Below are 13,357 nucleotides of genomic sequence, written 5' to 3' on the forward strand. Positions count from 1 at the left end.
CAGACACGCACAGACACACACACAGACCTTATGCAGTTGGAGGTACTGTTGCTGATAGTCCAAGATTTGCTTTAACCAGTTCAACATCTGACTGACATCAGTAGCTTTGTGACTGATCAACTTCATCGTGAAGGAGAAGGCTATCTGACAACTACAAGTGCAGCACCACATCACACACTGGCAGCATATACACAATCACAGCTAATAGAAGACAGTATGAATTGCAGTTACAGGCTCAACCTAGTTACACAATTTATTGAAATGTTCGTTACCAGCTTTAAAAAATCAAATGGTTTTTTACACCACGGTGCTATGCAAGTTACAGTATTGAAGGCGTGAGGGAAAGCAGGAAATAGAAGTCTTAAAACTGACACAGTGGGGGCACAGAAATTACACTACACAAAGCTCTAGATATGCCCAACAGTTTTGCCACATCATAATGAGTGCACTAGAATTTTTAATGACAGAAACCATATGGGGTTTCCTGACTTATAAAATAAAATGCATACTGTACACAATGGAATGATCGTACCTTTGAAAATGCTTTTACACAATGACTAGAGATGAACCTCAGTCAAAAATGTATGCGTACCTAGTAAAAAGATGTGCCTTTACCCCATAAAAGACATTCTGTGACTACATAACTGTAATTACGTTTCCAAATAGTGACACACTTATCATAAGTCAGACAAGCATGTTTCAGGTAGTTCTGTGCAAGGTCTCTGGGGATTCACGATTACATGTGCTAGCCTTTATGCTATCAGTAACCATTTACACCCCATCTTTGGAGGAATAACAAATTAGCAGTTGTAATGATATGATTATAGCAGATTAGTGCTGGACCATAACATGTATGGCTTGTATGTCAGCAAGCCACATAAAAACACCACTAACACATGCAGCCTTCAGTACATACGTAACTTGAGAGCATGTCTCACTTTCAGATATACATAATGGCCAGTCTCTACTGAGCAACTCATCATATAGCCTCTGCTTTTCTGTGGTACAAGTACTGGGTAATCACTGAAACTAGGAATCTATCCCTATATGGTATCGTCTCTCCACCATGAGTGGGAGAAATTACATCATATATGTGCTATGCATTGTGTGTGTAGTGTGTGTGTGTGTGCCACTAGAACACGTGATCGAGTACATAAGTATAAAATTGCGTACATCAAACACTCTTACAAACTTTGGTTTGTAAAGTATCACACCACAAGGCATGATATACAATAATTCATACCTGATGTCCCAGAAGGCTACCATAGTATCATCAATGTCCCATAGCTCAATGTACTTGGGCTCATGAAGATGAAGCAGTGTCTGCGGCACAACAAAATGCACAGATCACAGCCACCATGCTGCAAACTTGCTAGTGTGGCTCAACAAGCCATACCTGTGCTGCAGTGTGTGCTAGCAGTGGAGTATTAGGATCCTGTACAAGTGTAGCTAGTCCAGTCATCAGTTGGAGACTTTGCAAATGCTGACCATCCACATTGATGTACTACAGAAAAGAAGAATGGTTATAATATAGAAAGAGATAAGTCAGCCATGCTCTTGTGAACCCCTCAATAAATACACTAAGCCCCCTCAAGGATCAATTAAGTCTTTATTCAAGAACTCATTTTCCTGCATCAAAAATTTTCCTTACAGTGAAGGCTAACACTGGATCAGCATAGAAGCAGCGCACCACCCACATCAAGACTTGACAGTCCATCACCAGTTCAACTAGTGCCTTGCGTTCAGTTCTCGTCTTGCTGGATAACAAGGCAGCACAGCTGCTGCTATCCTTGTTGAATGCCCTGATGTCCTGCAGAAGACAAGGCAGGAAAAAAAAAGATTATAAAGCTAGTAACTACCAGTGACAAAGTATAGTAGCACCCAAATGGAAGGTAATGAAATGATGAAAGGAATAAAAAAAGTACATAATCTCAATGGATTAAAAGCTTACCTGTGAGGAAAATGCAGCTCTGTCATGGCGTCGTACAATATTGAGGTACTCTTGGAACAGTCGACGAAGCATCGGTGCCAGAGAATAAACAGTCTCTTTTTCTGGCCACCAAGACAATACAGAGTTCTGTGTAAGAAGAGTGTAAAGGCTTCTTGCCAAAACAATGTGAAAAACTGCTGGAGCATTTTCAGCCATACACACGGTGGCTAGGTGGTTGTTACGATGGTTGATACGGTAGAGGGCAACAAAACAGTCAACCATCAAAAACTGGTCAGAAAATGTGGGAACTCCAGCAGACTGGCTTGACGTGAGATGAAGAAATAAATTTGATGGACTGAACAGTAGATCCTACACAAGCAGAAAATTGAGAAAATAGCATACAAGTGAACAGAAATCTAACAGCTGAAGTACATACGTAGTAGCACTGTGGCTATTTACATACTGTAGAGTGGGTGTGCTTTTAAATTCTGTCAGTATAAAACTTCTATAGTGAGTTTTATTGCTTACTTGTAAAGAGTTTTGCAGTAGTGTCACATAGTATCTGAAGATGGTATTGTTGTGGTCGTTGATGTAGGTGCATGCTTTGGTCAGCTCAACACCACACACAACAGCAACCTCCACTAACACCTTGTTACTGCTGCTAAAGCTGCCTGGAGCTGTAATGGCCTTCTCCATTGCAGTGAGGTAAGACCGCTGCAGAGCAAACATGATATATATAAATGTAAACACACACACGAGCACACACACGAGCACACACGCACACACACACACACAGAACAAACCTTTGATTTGTACCGCGAATCCTCTTTGTCAGTATTCTGTGCTATTTCCATCAACACTTTCTATACACCACAGCATGATGATATACAAACACACAAACAGACAATCTTACTGGGCACAAAACCAACAGTACATTCATCAGAGGCCACAGCTGTACTTTCTTCTTTGTGCTATCAGCAATGCCATCTAAGATGTCGAACAGCTTCTCTGCATGAGCTGTATGTGGGTGGGGCTCATAATGCACACACTACCAGAGACAGCTGCTTACTTGCTAAATGAGATTGTTTCTCATTAATGAGGTTGTTAAACTCTTCAGGGTATGTTGTGATAAAATTCCAGACCGCCTTTAGCAATAAAAATAAGTTGATGCTTCATGTTATAGTAATAGTTACTAATTACCAGCACATACATAGGAAAACCATGGCCACACCCCCTTCAAGTAAAGGTTAATAAGAAGCCAACCTTCATAACTGTTTTACTGTATAGCCTTCCCTTATATTTCAAGGGAAAAATATTTTCACTGATTTCGAAGTCTTGGGCAAAAATTTTATCTTTGGTTTAAAAATTCAGAGCTAAATTTGTTGAATATTTCATTGATCCTACATGTACTTGGATGACCACAATAAATTTGTGTCAGAAAACAAAAGCAAAGAAGATTTGAGTAGATATACACACAGACAGACAGACAATGAGCTACCTGGTGTACAACAGGAGCAATGACTGCAGTAAGCTGGTTCTTGTTCTTCTTCAGGTCCTTGTGAGTAGCCACAAATGCTGGAGATTATTAGATTATGTACGATTAAGTTCACTTAAAAAAGACAAAACATGTACTGCACATACAATGCACATGTTCGCTAAAAAAGGATTTCCCAGGAAGAAACGTATGTAGAAGAAACATGAAAATTTAGGAAATTAAACTCCTTTGTCTTTCAAAACTTTTCGGGTGCATAAACACGATACTACAAAATCTAAGTACCGGCCAAAACTTGATTCAGTCTTTGTAGATTCAGGTCCATATACTGTATCAACATCAATGAGCAGTCCTCCTGTACACTTAGTGAGTCCACGTGCATCCCAGATAACCTTTGAAGTGGACACTCCATGGTAACAACCAATAAGGTGGGTGTACACTTACTTGCCAACAATCTTGTTGTAGATACAGTGGAAGTGGATACGACTGGTGTGATGGATGATGCGTTGAGCCCCACGTGATATCTCACCATGGTCTGATTCACTTAGTAGTGCAAGCTACAGTATGTGTGTTGTGTATGTGTGTGTGTGTGGTGTGCATAAAATGGGTGACAATGCTGTAATTCCTCCCTCACCATACAGCTGCTGTCGCTAATCTTCTCAATAATGTCCACCTCTTGCGACTTGAGTGAATGTTTCTATTTCAAAACAAGGGAATAAGCACACACGCATACACACACACATAAAACAAAAGCCAAAGCCTTCAGCTGCCATGCTAGTATGGTCACGCCCACGCAGCACTGGGACACCTATGCCCTACTCAGGTGCTAGGAATTCAGCACAGGAAAATCCTCCTGGGGCAGGTCTAGTAACCCGCAGGAAGCTGTACCATGTCCCACAGGTGAAGGTGTGGGCAACAAAGTCCCACCTGGATCTTCTGAGACATGGACAGTTGGCATTTGCTTCCCCAGTTAATACCAGGTACCCATTGATGTTACAGCTGGGTGGGCTGCTTGGTCTGGTGTCAACTGGTCTACCCAGCTGTTCACACACACACACACACACACACACACACACACACACACACACACACACACACACACACACACACGCACGCACGCATGCACACACACACCCACACAACATATTATTGGTTTATCAACCATGATAGTTAGTGATTTGTAGTGATGATTCAGTCACACATGTTACTTATTATCATGTCTGAAGGTGTTGGGAGAATGCGTCACATGATACACAGCCATCTGGTTTACTGTACACCTACACTATTCAAGAACTATGCCTAGAGGTAATCCCATATGTTGCTTATAATATCCCTGATAGACAAAAATGTCCACACCATAGCCTGTTAATGATCACCGGGCACTTTCCATTCGATGGTTTAAGGGCCACTTGAATTTAGTTGCGAATTACACCTCGATATCTACATGAGTATATATCAGCCAACTACAGAACTGACAAACAATTGTGTCCAGTGGATGCGTACATGAAACCCACTAATCATTCACAATATGGCCTACAAATAAACCACTATATGAAAAAGTAAATGTATATATGATAAGAAAGCCTACTAGGTTGTTAAGTTATGTACGTGAAACAGTCAGGAAAAAATCCAATACATAATGCTGTACTTGGTAAAGTAAAACAGCCAAAGAAAATGTTTGTTCCAAATAAAGTGTATCATGAGGACTTTATGTGTACAATGAGCTTCAAGTAGTGCTAATAGCCAGTGGTAGGGTGTGGAAGATCACGTGCTAATAAACTGACAATCAGACATGCAATGTGTAAACATGTAGATGCTATATGTGCACATGACAACAGCCCAAAAGCACACACACATGGTACAGTACATAACACACACACACACACACACACACATACACTACACACCTTAGCCAAACATCTTGATGTACAGTGGAGAACAGCCGCAACAGCAGGCACTTGACTAGCTTCTGGTGGCACACCCTATCACAGCATTACAAAGAACACATAACACATCCATCATACAACATCATTACCCCATCATGAACACAATGGGCCTTTATGATATGCAGTTAAGTTACATGAACAAAAAGGATTTGAAAACTGAAATATTAAAAAGCACTAAGTACTATAACATAATTTTACCATATTGGGTATTGCCAATAAAACAAGATGTGTTCTCAGTATAGTATTAATGCTGTACAAGTCTGGTCACAATGGCTCGATTGATGATGGGATTAATAACACAGTGTAAAAGGAAGTGACACATATCAAAGTTAAAGTGATGAATACATCTAAAGTTCTGCCAAATTTGATGTTGTTATCTATACATGCCTGTATACAATAGACATGATATGGCCACCTGACCAGACAGTAAGTTTAGTCAAAGCACCACCGCTTGTGTGTACGAAAAATATAGGGCGTGTTGAGATAGCACGAGGGGGCGTATTGAGAGGCTAATACAGCACAAGGCGAAGCCAAGTGCTGTATTTGTCCCTTCCCCGAGTGCTATGCACACAAGCATAGACAGTGCTTTAAGTGTTATATTGTATGCCTTCTTACTTGGAGCATTCATTTTGTGTGCCTGAACCACTTCAATTTTCAGTGGTCATGTAAGTGTCCATGTAATCTATTTCTGGTCGTAGAACAAACTGGTAGGATTAGTTTGGCTAGCTTTAGTGATTTACAATGTCACACATGTAATCAATCGTGTTGTCTGAGTGGGGTTGTTTTCGTAACATTCCTTACATAACAATTCTGCATAAATGTGCTGTATTTGCCAAGTGTATTGTGTTTGCCCAATTAGCTGCATAACTGTACTGTATGACTATAGATGATGGTACTTTGATCCTCCCACGCAAGTACAATATTGTATTGTGGACAACACACTCTCTGAATGCTTGTGTGCACAGTTGCTCACATTAAAATAAGCTAAAACACACACAACACATACTCACAAGTAGAACCTTTGGCTGCTGCATACACAGTCACACTTACCTGGGACACCTGTGGTACTGGGAGTCAGTGCATACAAATTCTCCAACCAGGACCCGCAGGAAGCTGTACCATGTCTCACAGGTTAAAGTGTGGGTGCCCAAGGTCCCCCCCCCCAACCTGTTATGAGATACATGGACAACTGACAGTTAATGACAAGTATTCATTAATGACAAGTTGGGTGGGCTACTTCTACAGTTAACACCAAGTCCCCATTTAACAGCTGGGGCAGACTAGAGTAATGTGCTTTATGAAGGAAACAACAGTAGCAGCAACTGGGCATCAGTGAGTGCACAAACAAACACAATTAGCTTACACAAGGTAACTCTGTTAAGATGTCCAGCAGTCCACACAGAACAGTGTGGAACTGAAAGGTGCTAAGCTCTACCAGCGACTTCGATGTCTGGTTGAGTAGTACATCACTGGTGCTTCCCTCTCCTTGAGGAAGCTACAGCCAACAATGAACAGGCATCACAAACTAACACAAATGGCAAGCAGACAAACTATTTCTATCCCAAGGCAATGAAAGTATTACTGCATACCATGTTTACTTAGTTAAATGCTGCAGCGTTAATTGCCATAGTTCTAAAAATCAATGCGGTGACTATTCAAATTTGACCACCGCTCGATGCTCAAAAACAATGTTGAAGCCCCACTTGAGTGTGGCTACTATTGAAGGTGCGGCGTTTAACCAAGTAAATGTGATATACAGTTACATGCTAAAACAGTAAGTACACATACCAAGTATATATATAGAGCCAGTAGTCTTGAACACCACATCAACACACAGACATGATCACAAACACACAAGTGTGTGTGTAGTGTTCCATTCAGTCTACAACTTGTTGAAGCAATGAAGCAATGAAGCATACAAGACAGCAACCCAAACCATATTGTTGTTGCACCCACAAGACAGACAGACATACAGAACCACCACAATTATAAAATCTCATCCTTAGTTCTACAAACAACCACACAACTACACACATACATAAGAGGCCAGACAGAATCTTTTTTAAATACCTTCCTAAAAAAAAGTTGTACTTGTATAAGACACTGATGTCAGAAATAGTACATGCTTCTGTTTCAGGAAGCATCCATTTACACCATATCTAATACCCTTGGCTTCATTCTTATGCTATGACCAATATGATTTACATACTCTACAAATACATGGGGCTTCCATTCCTTCTAGCGCAAGCCAGTAAACTTTATTCTAACTGCCAACCTACAAGGATGTTGTCAACTATCCAGTATTGTAAATGAACTCAGATGTAGCAAGGTTAACCCACACACTGAAGAGGCCATTACACCTCAAGATACTACACTACATGGTAATGTACACAGGCATCTCCAAAGGTGGCCACTTGGTTGACATATGTAATTGCTAGAAATGTATGTGTCAAGCCAAACAAGGACATTTAAGGTGGGAATGGTAGAGAAAACCAGAATAGGAAACAGTGATACACTGGCAGGCTTATCTCTGCCATGGCATTTTACACAAATAATAAAATGGGCAGTTGAACAATTTACACATATACTAATGGACAGTAGAGAACCCACAACTAAGCACAACATTCTTGACCTATTACAAACAATACTAATGATACACAAAGGGTTCAATGCCAATATACATTATCTTGTGTCTAGGCTAAATAGATAAATACAACCCAACTGAATTGAAGAATAAAAGTTATCACGTGAGGTGTGTTTAACTCAATCGCTTGTTATCTCTTGCAGGAATTAAATAAGTCACAAAGCGTTACTAAATAACATGCAACAACACAGTATGTTATTTTTAATCCCAAACGTTACACATTTCTCGGCTGACCAGGTTTTTGAAACGCTTCAAGATTGAATGAATCCAATCCAGAGAGGACGCATCTTTGCTTTCAGACATGATGGAAGAAACGCGCAAAGCACCATGCGCCTTGTCACATTATATTAAATCAATGTACTGCACTATATGACCAATCGTCTTCTTCAGCGCTGTGTAGGATGTCGCCTAACAAAATGGAAATAAATTAATTTTGATGCGCTTAGATCGAATAAATTATATGCGCGTCAATTTTATGCGTTAAAGCCCCGATAGTGAGTTCTCGTCCTCTTTTCCGAAGATGGAGTATTTACACAACATATGAAGCTCTATAGTACTAATATAAGTTTCCAACCATGACTATAGTGAAGCATTACCTATATAGGCAACACAGACAGCATCATGCATCCGGATCTGTGTCATTCACTTGGTGCCATTAGAGGGTCTGTTATGACAAAATTTTGCCAAAATTGGGACACGGCGGATTAAAGCACCAAATTTGGTACAGTGATTCCTTAGGATGTATAAATTGATTTCAGAAGGGGTGCCACCATAAACTCATCCTGCACCCCTTTGTACGGACAGCAAATTTTTACTTCCCGCGAAATTAAAACTCATTACATTTACTGTTTTGAATAATTTGTTTTCCTAACCACATTTCCAAAGGTTAATAGTTCCTGTTTGTGAATGAGTAGTCCATGACATCCCATAATAGTTTTATTAAAATATTATGTCTCTGTGTGAAAGATACATGGCCTATTGGTTTAGCAAAATTTAAAATCGCTAAAATTTAAACATGAAGGTTTTCACATTAATAGCTAGTTACTTATTTTCTGTCAAAAGCAATGTCTATGTTTCCACTATACCAGCTGAGTACTGTACACAGAACACCAGTTTCTTGCATACTTGACCTCCTGAGGTTGTAAACAGGTTCAACCTTTTACGCACATAACTACAGCCAGAGTTTGCTATAGCTAGCTATACATTTGCACAGTTCTATTTGCGCATGCATTACTGTTCTGTTATTGAAATTCTTTAAAGAGATGACAAAATCAGTTAGACTATCTGATTTTGCCATCTCTTTAAAGAATTTCAATAACAGAACAGCAAAGTATGCGCATTTCATTAGCAAATAGTACTGTGCAAGTGTATAGCTAGCTATAGTAAATTCTGGCTGTAGTTATGTGCGTAAAATGTTGAACCTGTTTACAACCTCAGGAGGTCAAGTATGCAGGAAACTGGTGTTCTGTGTGTAATATTCAGCTGGTGTAGTGGAAACTTAGACGTTGCTTTTGACAGAAAATAAGTAACTAGCTAATATTGTGGAAAACCTTCATGAATAGACATGTTTAAATTTTAGTGATTCTAAACTAATAGTTTTGTTTAGGCCATGTATCTTTCACACAGAGACGTAATATTTTAACAAAACTATTATGGGATGTCATGGACTACTCATTCACAAACAGGAACTATTAACCTTTGGGAATATGGTTAGGAAAACAAATCATTCAAAACAGTAAATGTAATGAGTTTTAATTTCGCGGACTGTCAAAATTAGCTGTCTGTACAAAGGGGTGCAGGGTGAGTTCATGGTGGCACCCCTTCTGATATCATTTTATACATCTTAAGGAATCACTGTACCAAATTTGGTGCTTTAATCCGCCGTGTCACGATTAAATTCATAAGGAACCAGACTACATGCTACATGCTCCACCATGCATGATGAAACTGCATGTGCATGCTGAGATAAGATGACAGCTTGCATGCATGTTGAAAATAACACGTGCTGTTGTCATGCACATCTGCAGTTAATTCATATACACATGCAGTTCTATATCGTATACACACCATGGTGATGTTTGAAAACAATGTGCATGCATGGCCGGTTAGCTAACCATGCATGGTACATATAGTATATCCAAGAGAAAACTTGTCTACTGTGTACAAAGTGACTTATTTGCCCAATAAGTCAAAGTTAGCAAATTTTTGCTCTAAAACAACTTGATTGTGAGATCTGCACATGATGCTCCTGAGTCTAATTAGTGCCAGCACCATGAGAATTTGGAAGGAATGTTGATTACACCTATTCAACGTATCCCTCACATCGTTCTCCTCCTCCAGAGTATAGCTAATGTAACAGCTAGTCTGTCATGATTTTTACAACATGGCCCTGCAGTACACCACATTATAACAATTAAATTTATTAACTTTTTTCTTCTTGTCAGGGCGGCTCTAGGATTTTGGTGACTGGCTGGTTTCTGATCAAGAAGGTGAAGACCAAAAAAAAAAGGTACTGAGAATAACTGTCCTCCACTAACTATATATTAATATCACTGATAAAGTACATGTACATAGCTTGCTACACTGCTGTTCAGAACACTGTGACTGCTTTATTAGAGTGATTGACTACTCTACTATTTCAATCTGAACGTGGCTGGTTTCCGGAAACCTCAGAAGCCGCCCCGGCCCATGGGTCACTAATGGACTGGACTACTAGGTTCAGTATATTTTTCCTTTTTGAGCAACCTTTTTGAGCAACCTTTTTGAGCAACTGGTTGTAAGCATGCTAGTCTCATGTAGTTAGACCACTCCCCGCACTATAATGCACCGAGTAATGCACGTACGCACGCATGCAAGTGCACACACATACATGTACGCACACACACACAAAAACTGACACACACACACACACACACACACACACACACACACACACACACACACACACACACACACACACGCACACACACACACACACACAAAAGAAAGCCAGAGCCAGACTAGTCAACATTGCCCAGCTGCAGCTTTCTATCAGCTATGGGTCTATGGAATAGCAAGACAGTTAACTGTCACTACTTAATTTAGCTGACTTGATGAGTATTTAGGATGCATACAAGGTTATATAACAACATGCACATATACTGTATGGTCTGTACTTCAGTCAAGGTAAGACGAATGATACAATGATTATGCCAAGAGAGTGTTGTTATGTAAATCTCACACAACCCTGAGATGAACAGGCCGTAACAGGTTCATCTGCATATTTTATACTCAATGTAATGTTGCCAAAATATGTGAAAATAGTATACCTGAGTCCAGTGGTCCAGTCCACCAGTCCAGTCCACTGACTACTCCAGTACAGTGATTGTATGCAACCATAATTATTCTCAAGAATAGGTTGTGAAAACACCAATCACACTAAAATTAATAGTAAACTGAAAATAGTCATCCTTTATGTTAGCGGAGCTGGAAATCAGTCACCAAAATTTCTGGAGTTGTCAAGAGGGTGTATCATAGCTGTTTAACTACATGTAAATGTTTCACTACAGATTTAGAAAGCCACACACACACACACACATACACACATACACACATACACACATACACACACACACACACACACACACACACACACACACACACACACACACACACACATTAAAATTATCAGGCAATACAGTTCCTATAATCTCTTTGAAGCATGACTTCACTGGGATATAAGTTTCTATTTATATATAGGGCTTCAGCTGTTTAAATGTCCCATTAGGCTACAGTTGACTGCTCTATTAGAGTTTTCGAATTATAATTCTTAGCCCTTCTCGCTGCCTATACAACAACCTTCCTAAATCTCTACAGGAAAATCCCTGCTCTTACTATGATGTGTTATATCAGTTAAGTGGCTAGCCATTATAAGGTGAAATCTGTTGAGCACATGTGACATGCAGGGAGCTCAAGGGCCTCTTTTAAAAGCAGCAATGCCACTATAAAGCATTATAGTCTACTCCACAATGGGTAAGAACAACAGTGGTTAAATATACATTTTGAGGAAGGAAGACATTTTTACGGTGATCAAGTCACAACAATGCAAAATACTCTAATAAAACAGTCATATAGAATCTGATATATTGGAGGTAAAAAGATAAGATTCTTAACTTTAGAATTTGTCAGGGCTTCCCCTAGCACTACAGGGAGTCAGAGCATACTGTTGCATGTGAAAGTATTGAATGATGTTCTTATTGTGATGAATATAGGGCATTGATACAAACAACATGATATAATATAAAAGCCAGTTAGTTGGAATCTGAAACCTTAGCTGGCATAAGCCAATTATCACTGACACTTGTCCTCAATTTCTCCTCATATCAGACCTTTGTCATATTCAAAGAGAACTGTATGACAGTTGCATACCATAAATATGAAAATGCACTACAAGCCGCTCAGAAAACTAATTGTGTCTTAATAATAAGATGTAAGCCATGTCATACTTGCCTTGAGTTTTATACACAATGGCATTACTAAGGTGTGCATGAAATAAACTTGATGTTATATATATCTAATCAAAAACAGCTAAGCTGTAAAAAAGGTGCGGCCCCAAAAAGGCCATGGTGAAAAAAGATGTGAAATCCAAGGTGGTGGCCAAGAAATGGCTGTGATGGTAGGTTAATGGTAAAAATTTTAATAACGACAATTCAGGTGAATTTGGTCTTGGCACAAAATTCACCTGAATTGTTGTTATTAAAATTTTTACCATTAACCTACCATCACAGTCATTTCTTGGCCGCCACCTTGGATTTCCCCATGGCCTTTTTGGGGCCGCACCTTTTTTTACAACTTAGCTGTTTTTGATTAGATTTCACTTCTTTTTATGTTTGTATACCCCAAAGCCGGCCTATGGCCGGCTTTGGGGATTTTCTTTTCTTTACCACAGGAAGAAGAAAAGATGAAGCAGATGTTAAATACTTTAAATATTTCTGATTTTATCAGTAAATGTACAAATTATATATATTTATTACAGAACACTCTACACAGTGGTTTCTTTATAACTGAAGACTCTACAAAGTAACTTCTTCTATAGCTGATATTTCTACAGGGTGATTTGTTTGTAGCTGAACTCTCTACATGATGGTTTCTTCGCAGCTGAACTCTCTACAAGGTAAATTCTTCTAGCTGATGTCTCTACAGGGTCACTTGTTTGTAGTTGAACTCTCTACATGATGGTTTCTTTGTAGCTGAACTCTCTACAAAGTAACTTCTTCTAGTTGATGTCTCTACATGGTCAGCTGAACTCTCTACATGGTGGTTTCTTTGCAACTGAACTCTCTACAGGGTGGCTTCTTCTAGCTGAT

The 13,357-nt window shown here is 39.5% G+C and overlaps 1 protein-coding gene across 1 annotated transcript in view; it reads right to left on the reverse strand.

Moving 5' to 3' along the window:
• LOC136242439 (neurofibromin-like) overlaps positions 1-8,442 on the reverse strand; it is a 28,040-nt gene extending 19,598 nt beyond the window's left edge. The window contains exons 1-16 of the mRNA XM_066033861.1: positions 8,247-8,442; positions 6,732-6,863; positions 5,330-5,404; positions 4,057-4,119; positions 3,867-3,979; positions 3,708-3,814; positions 3,429-3,505; positions 3,000-3,075; positions 2,844-2,947; positions 2,734-2,793; positions 2,459-2,644; positions 1,952-2,299; positions 1,652-1,810; positions 1,397-1,504; positions 1,244-1,323; positions 28-151 (exon numbers count right to left, since the gene is read on the reverse strand). Coding sequence (XP_065889933.1) covers positions 28-151; positions 1,244-1,323; positions 1,397-1,504; positions 1,652-1,810; positions 1,952-2,299; positions 2,459-2,644; positions 2,734-2,793; positions 2,844-2,947; positions 3,000-3,075; positions 3,429-3,505; positions 3,708-3,814; positions 3,867-3,979; positions 4,057-4,119; positions 5,330-5,404; positions 6,732-6,863; positions 8,247-8,315 — 1,881 coding nt within the window. The 5' untranslated portion in view covers positions 8,316-8,442. The remainder of the gene's footprint in view (positions 1-27; positions 152-1,243; positions 1,324-1,396; positions 1,505-1,651; positions 1,811-1,951; positions 2,300-2,458; positions 2,645-2,733; positions 2,794-2,843; positions 2,948-2,999; positions 3,076-3,428; positions 3,506-3,707; positions 3,815-3,866; positions 3,980-4,056; positions 4,120-5,329; positions 5,405-6,731; positions 6,864-8,246) is intronic.
• Positions 8,443-13,357: the final 4,915 nt, after the last annotated feature.

Source organism: Dysidea avara, chromosome 13 (assembly GCF_963678975.1).
Source record: "Dysidea avara chromosome 13, odDysAvar1.4, whole genome shotgun sequence".
Taxonomy (NCBI): Eukaryota; Metazoa; Porifera; class Demospongiae; order Dictyoceratida; family Dysideidae; genus Dysidea; species Dysidea avara.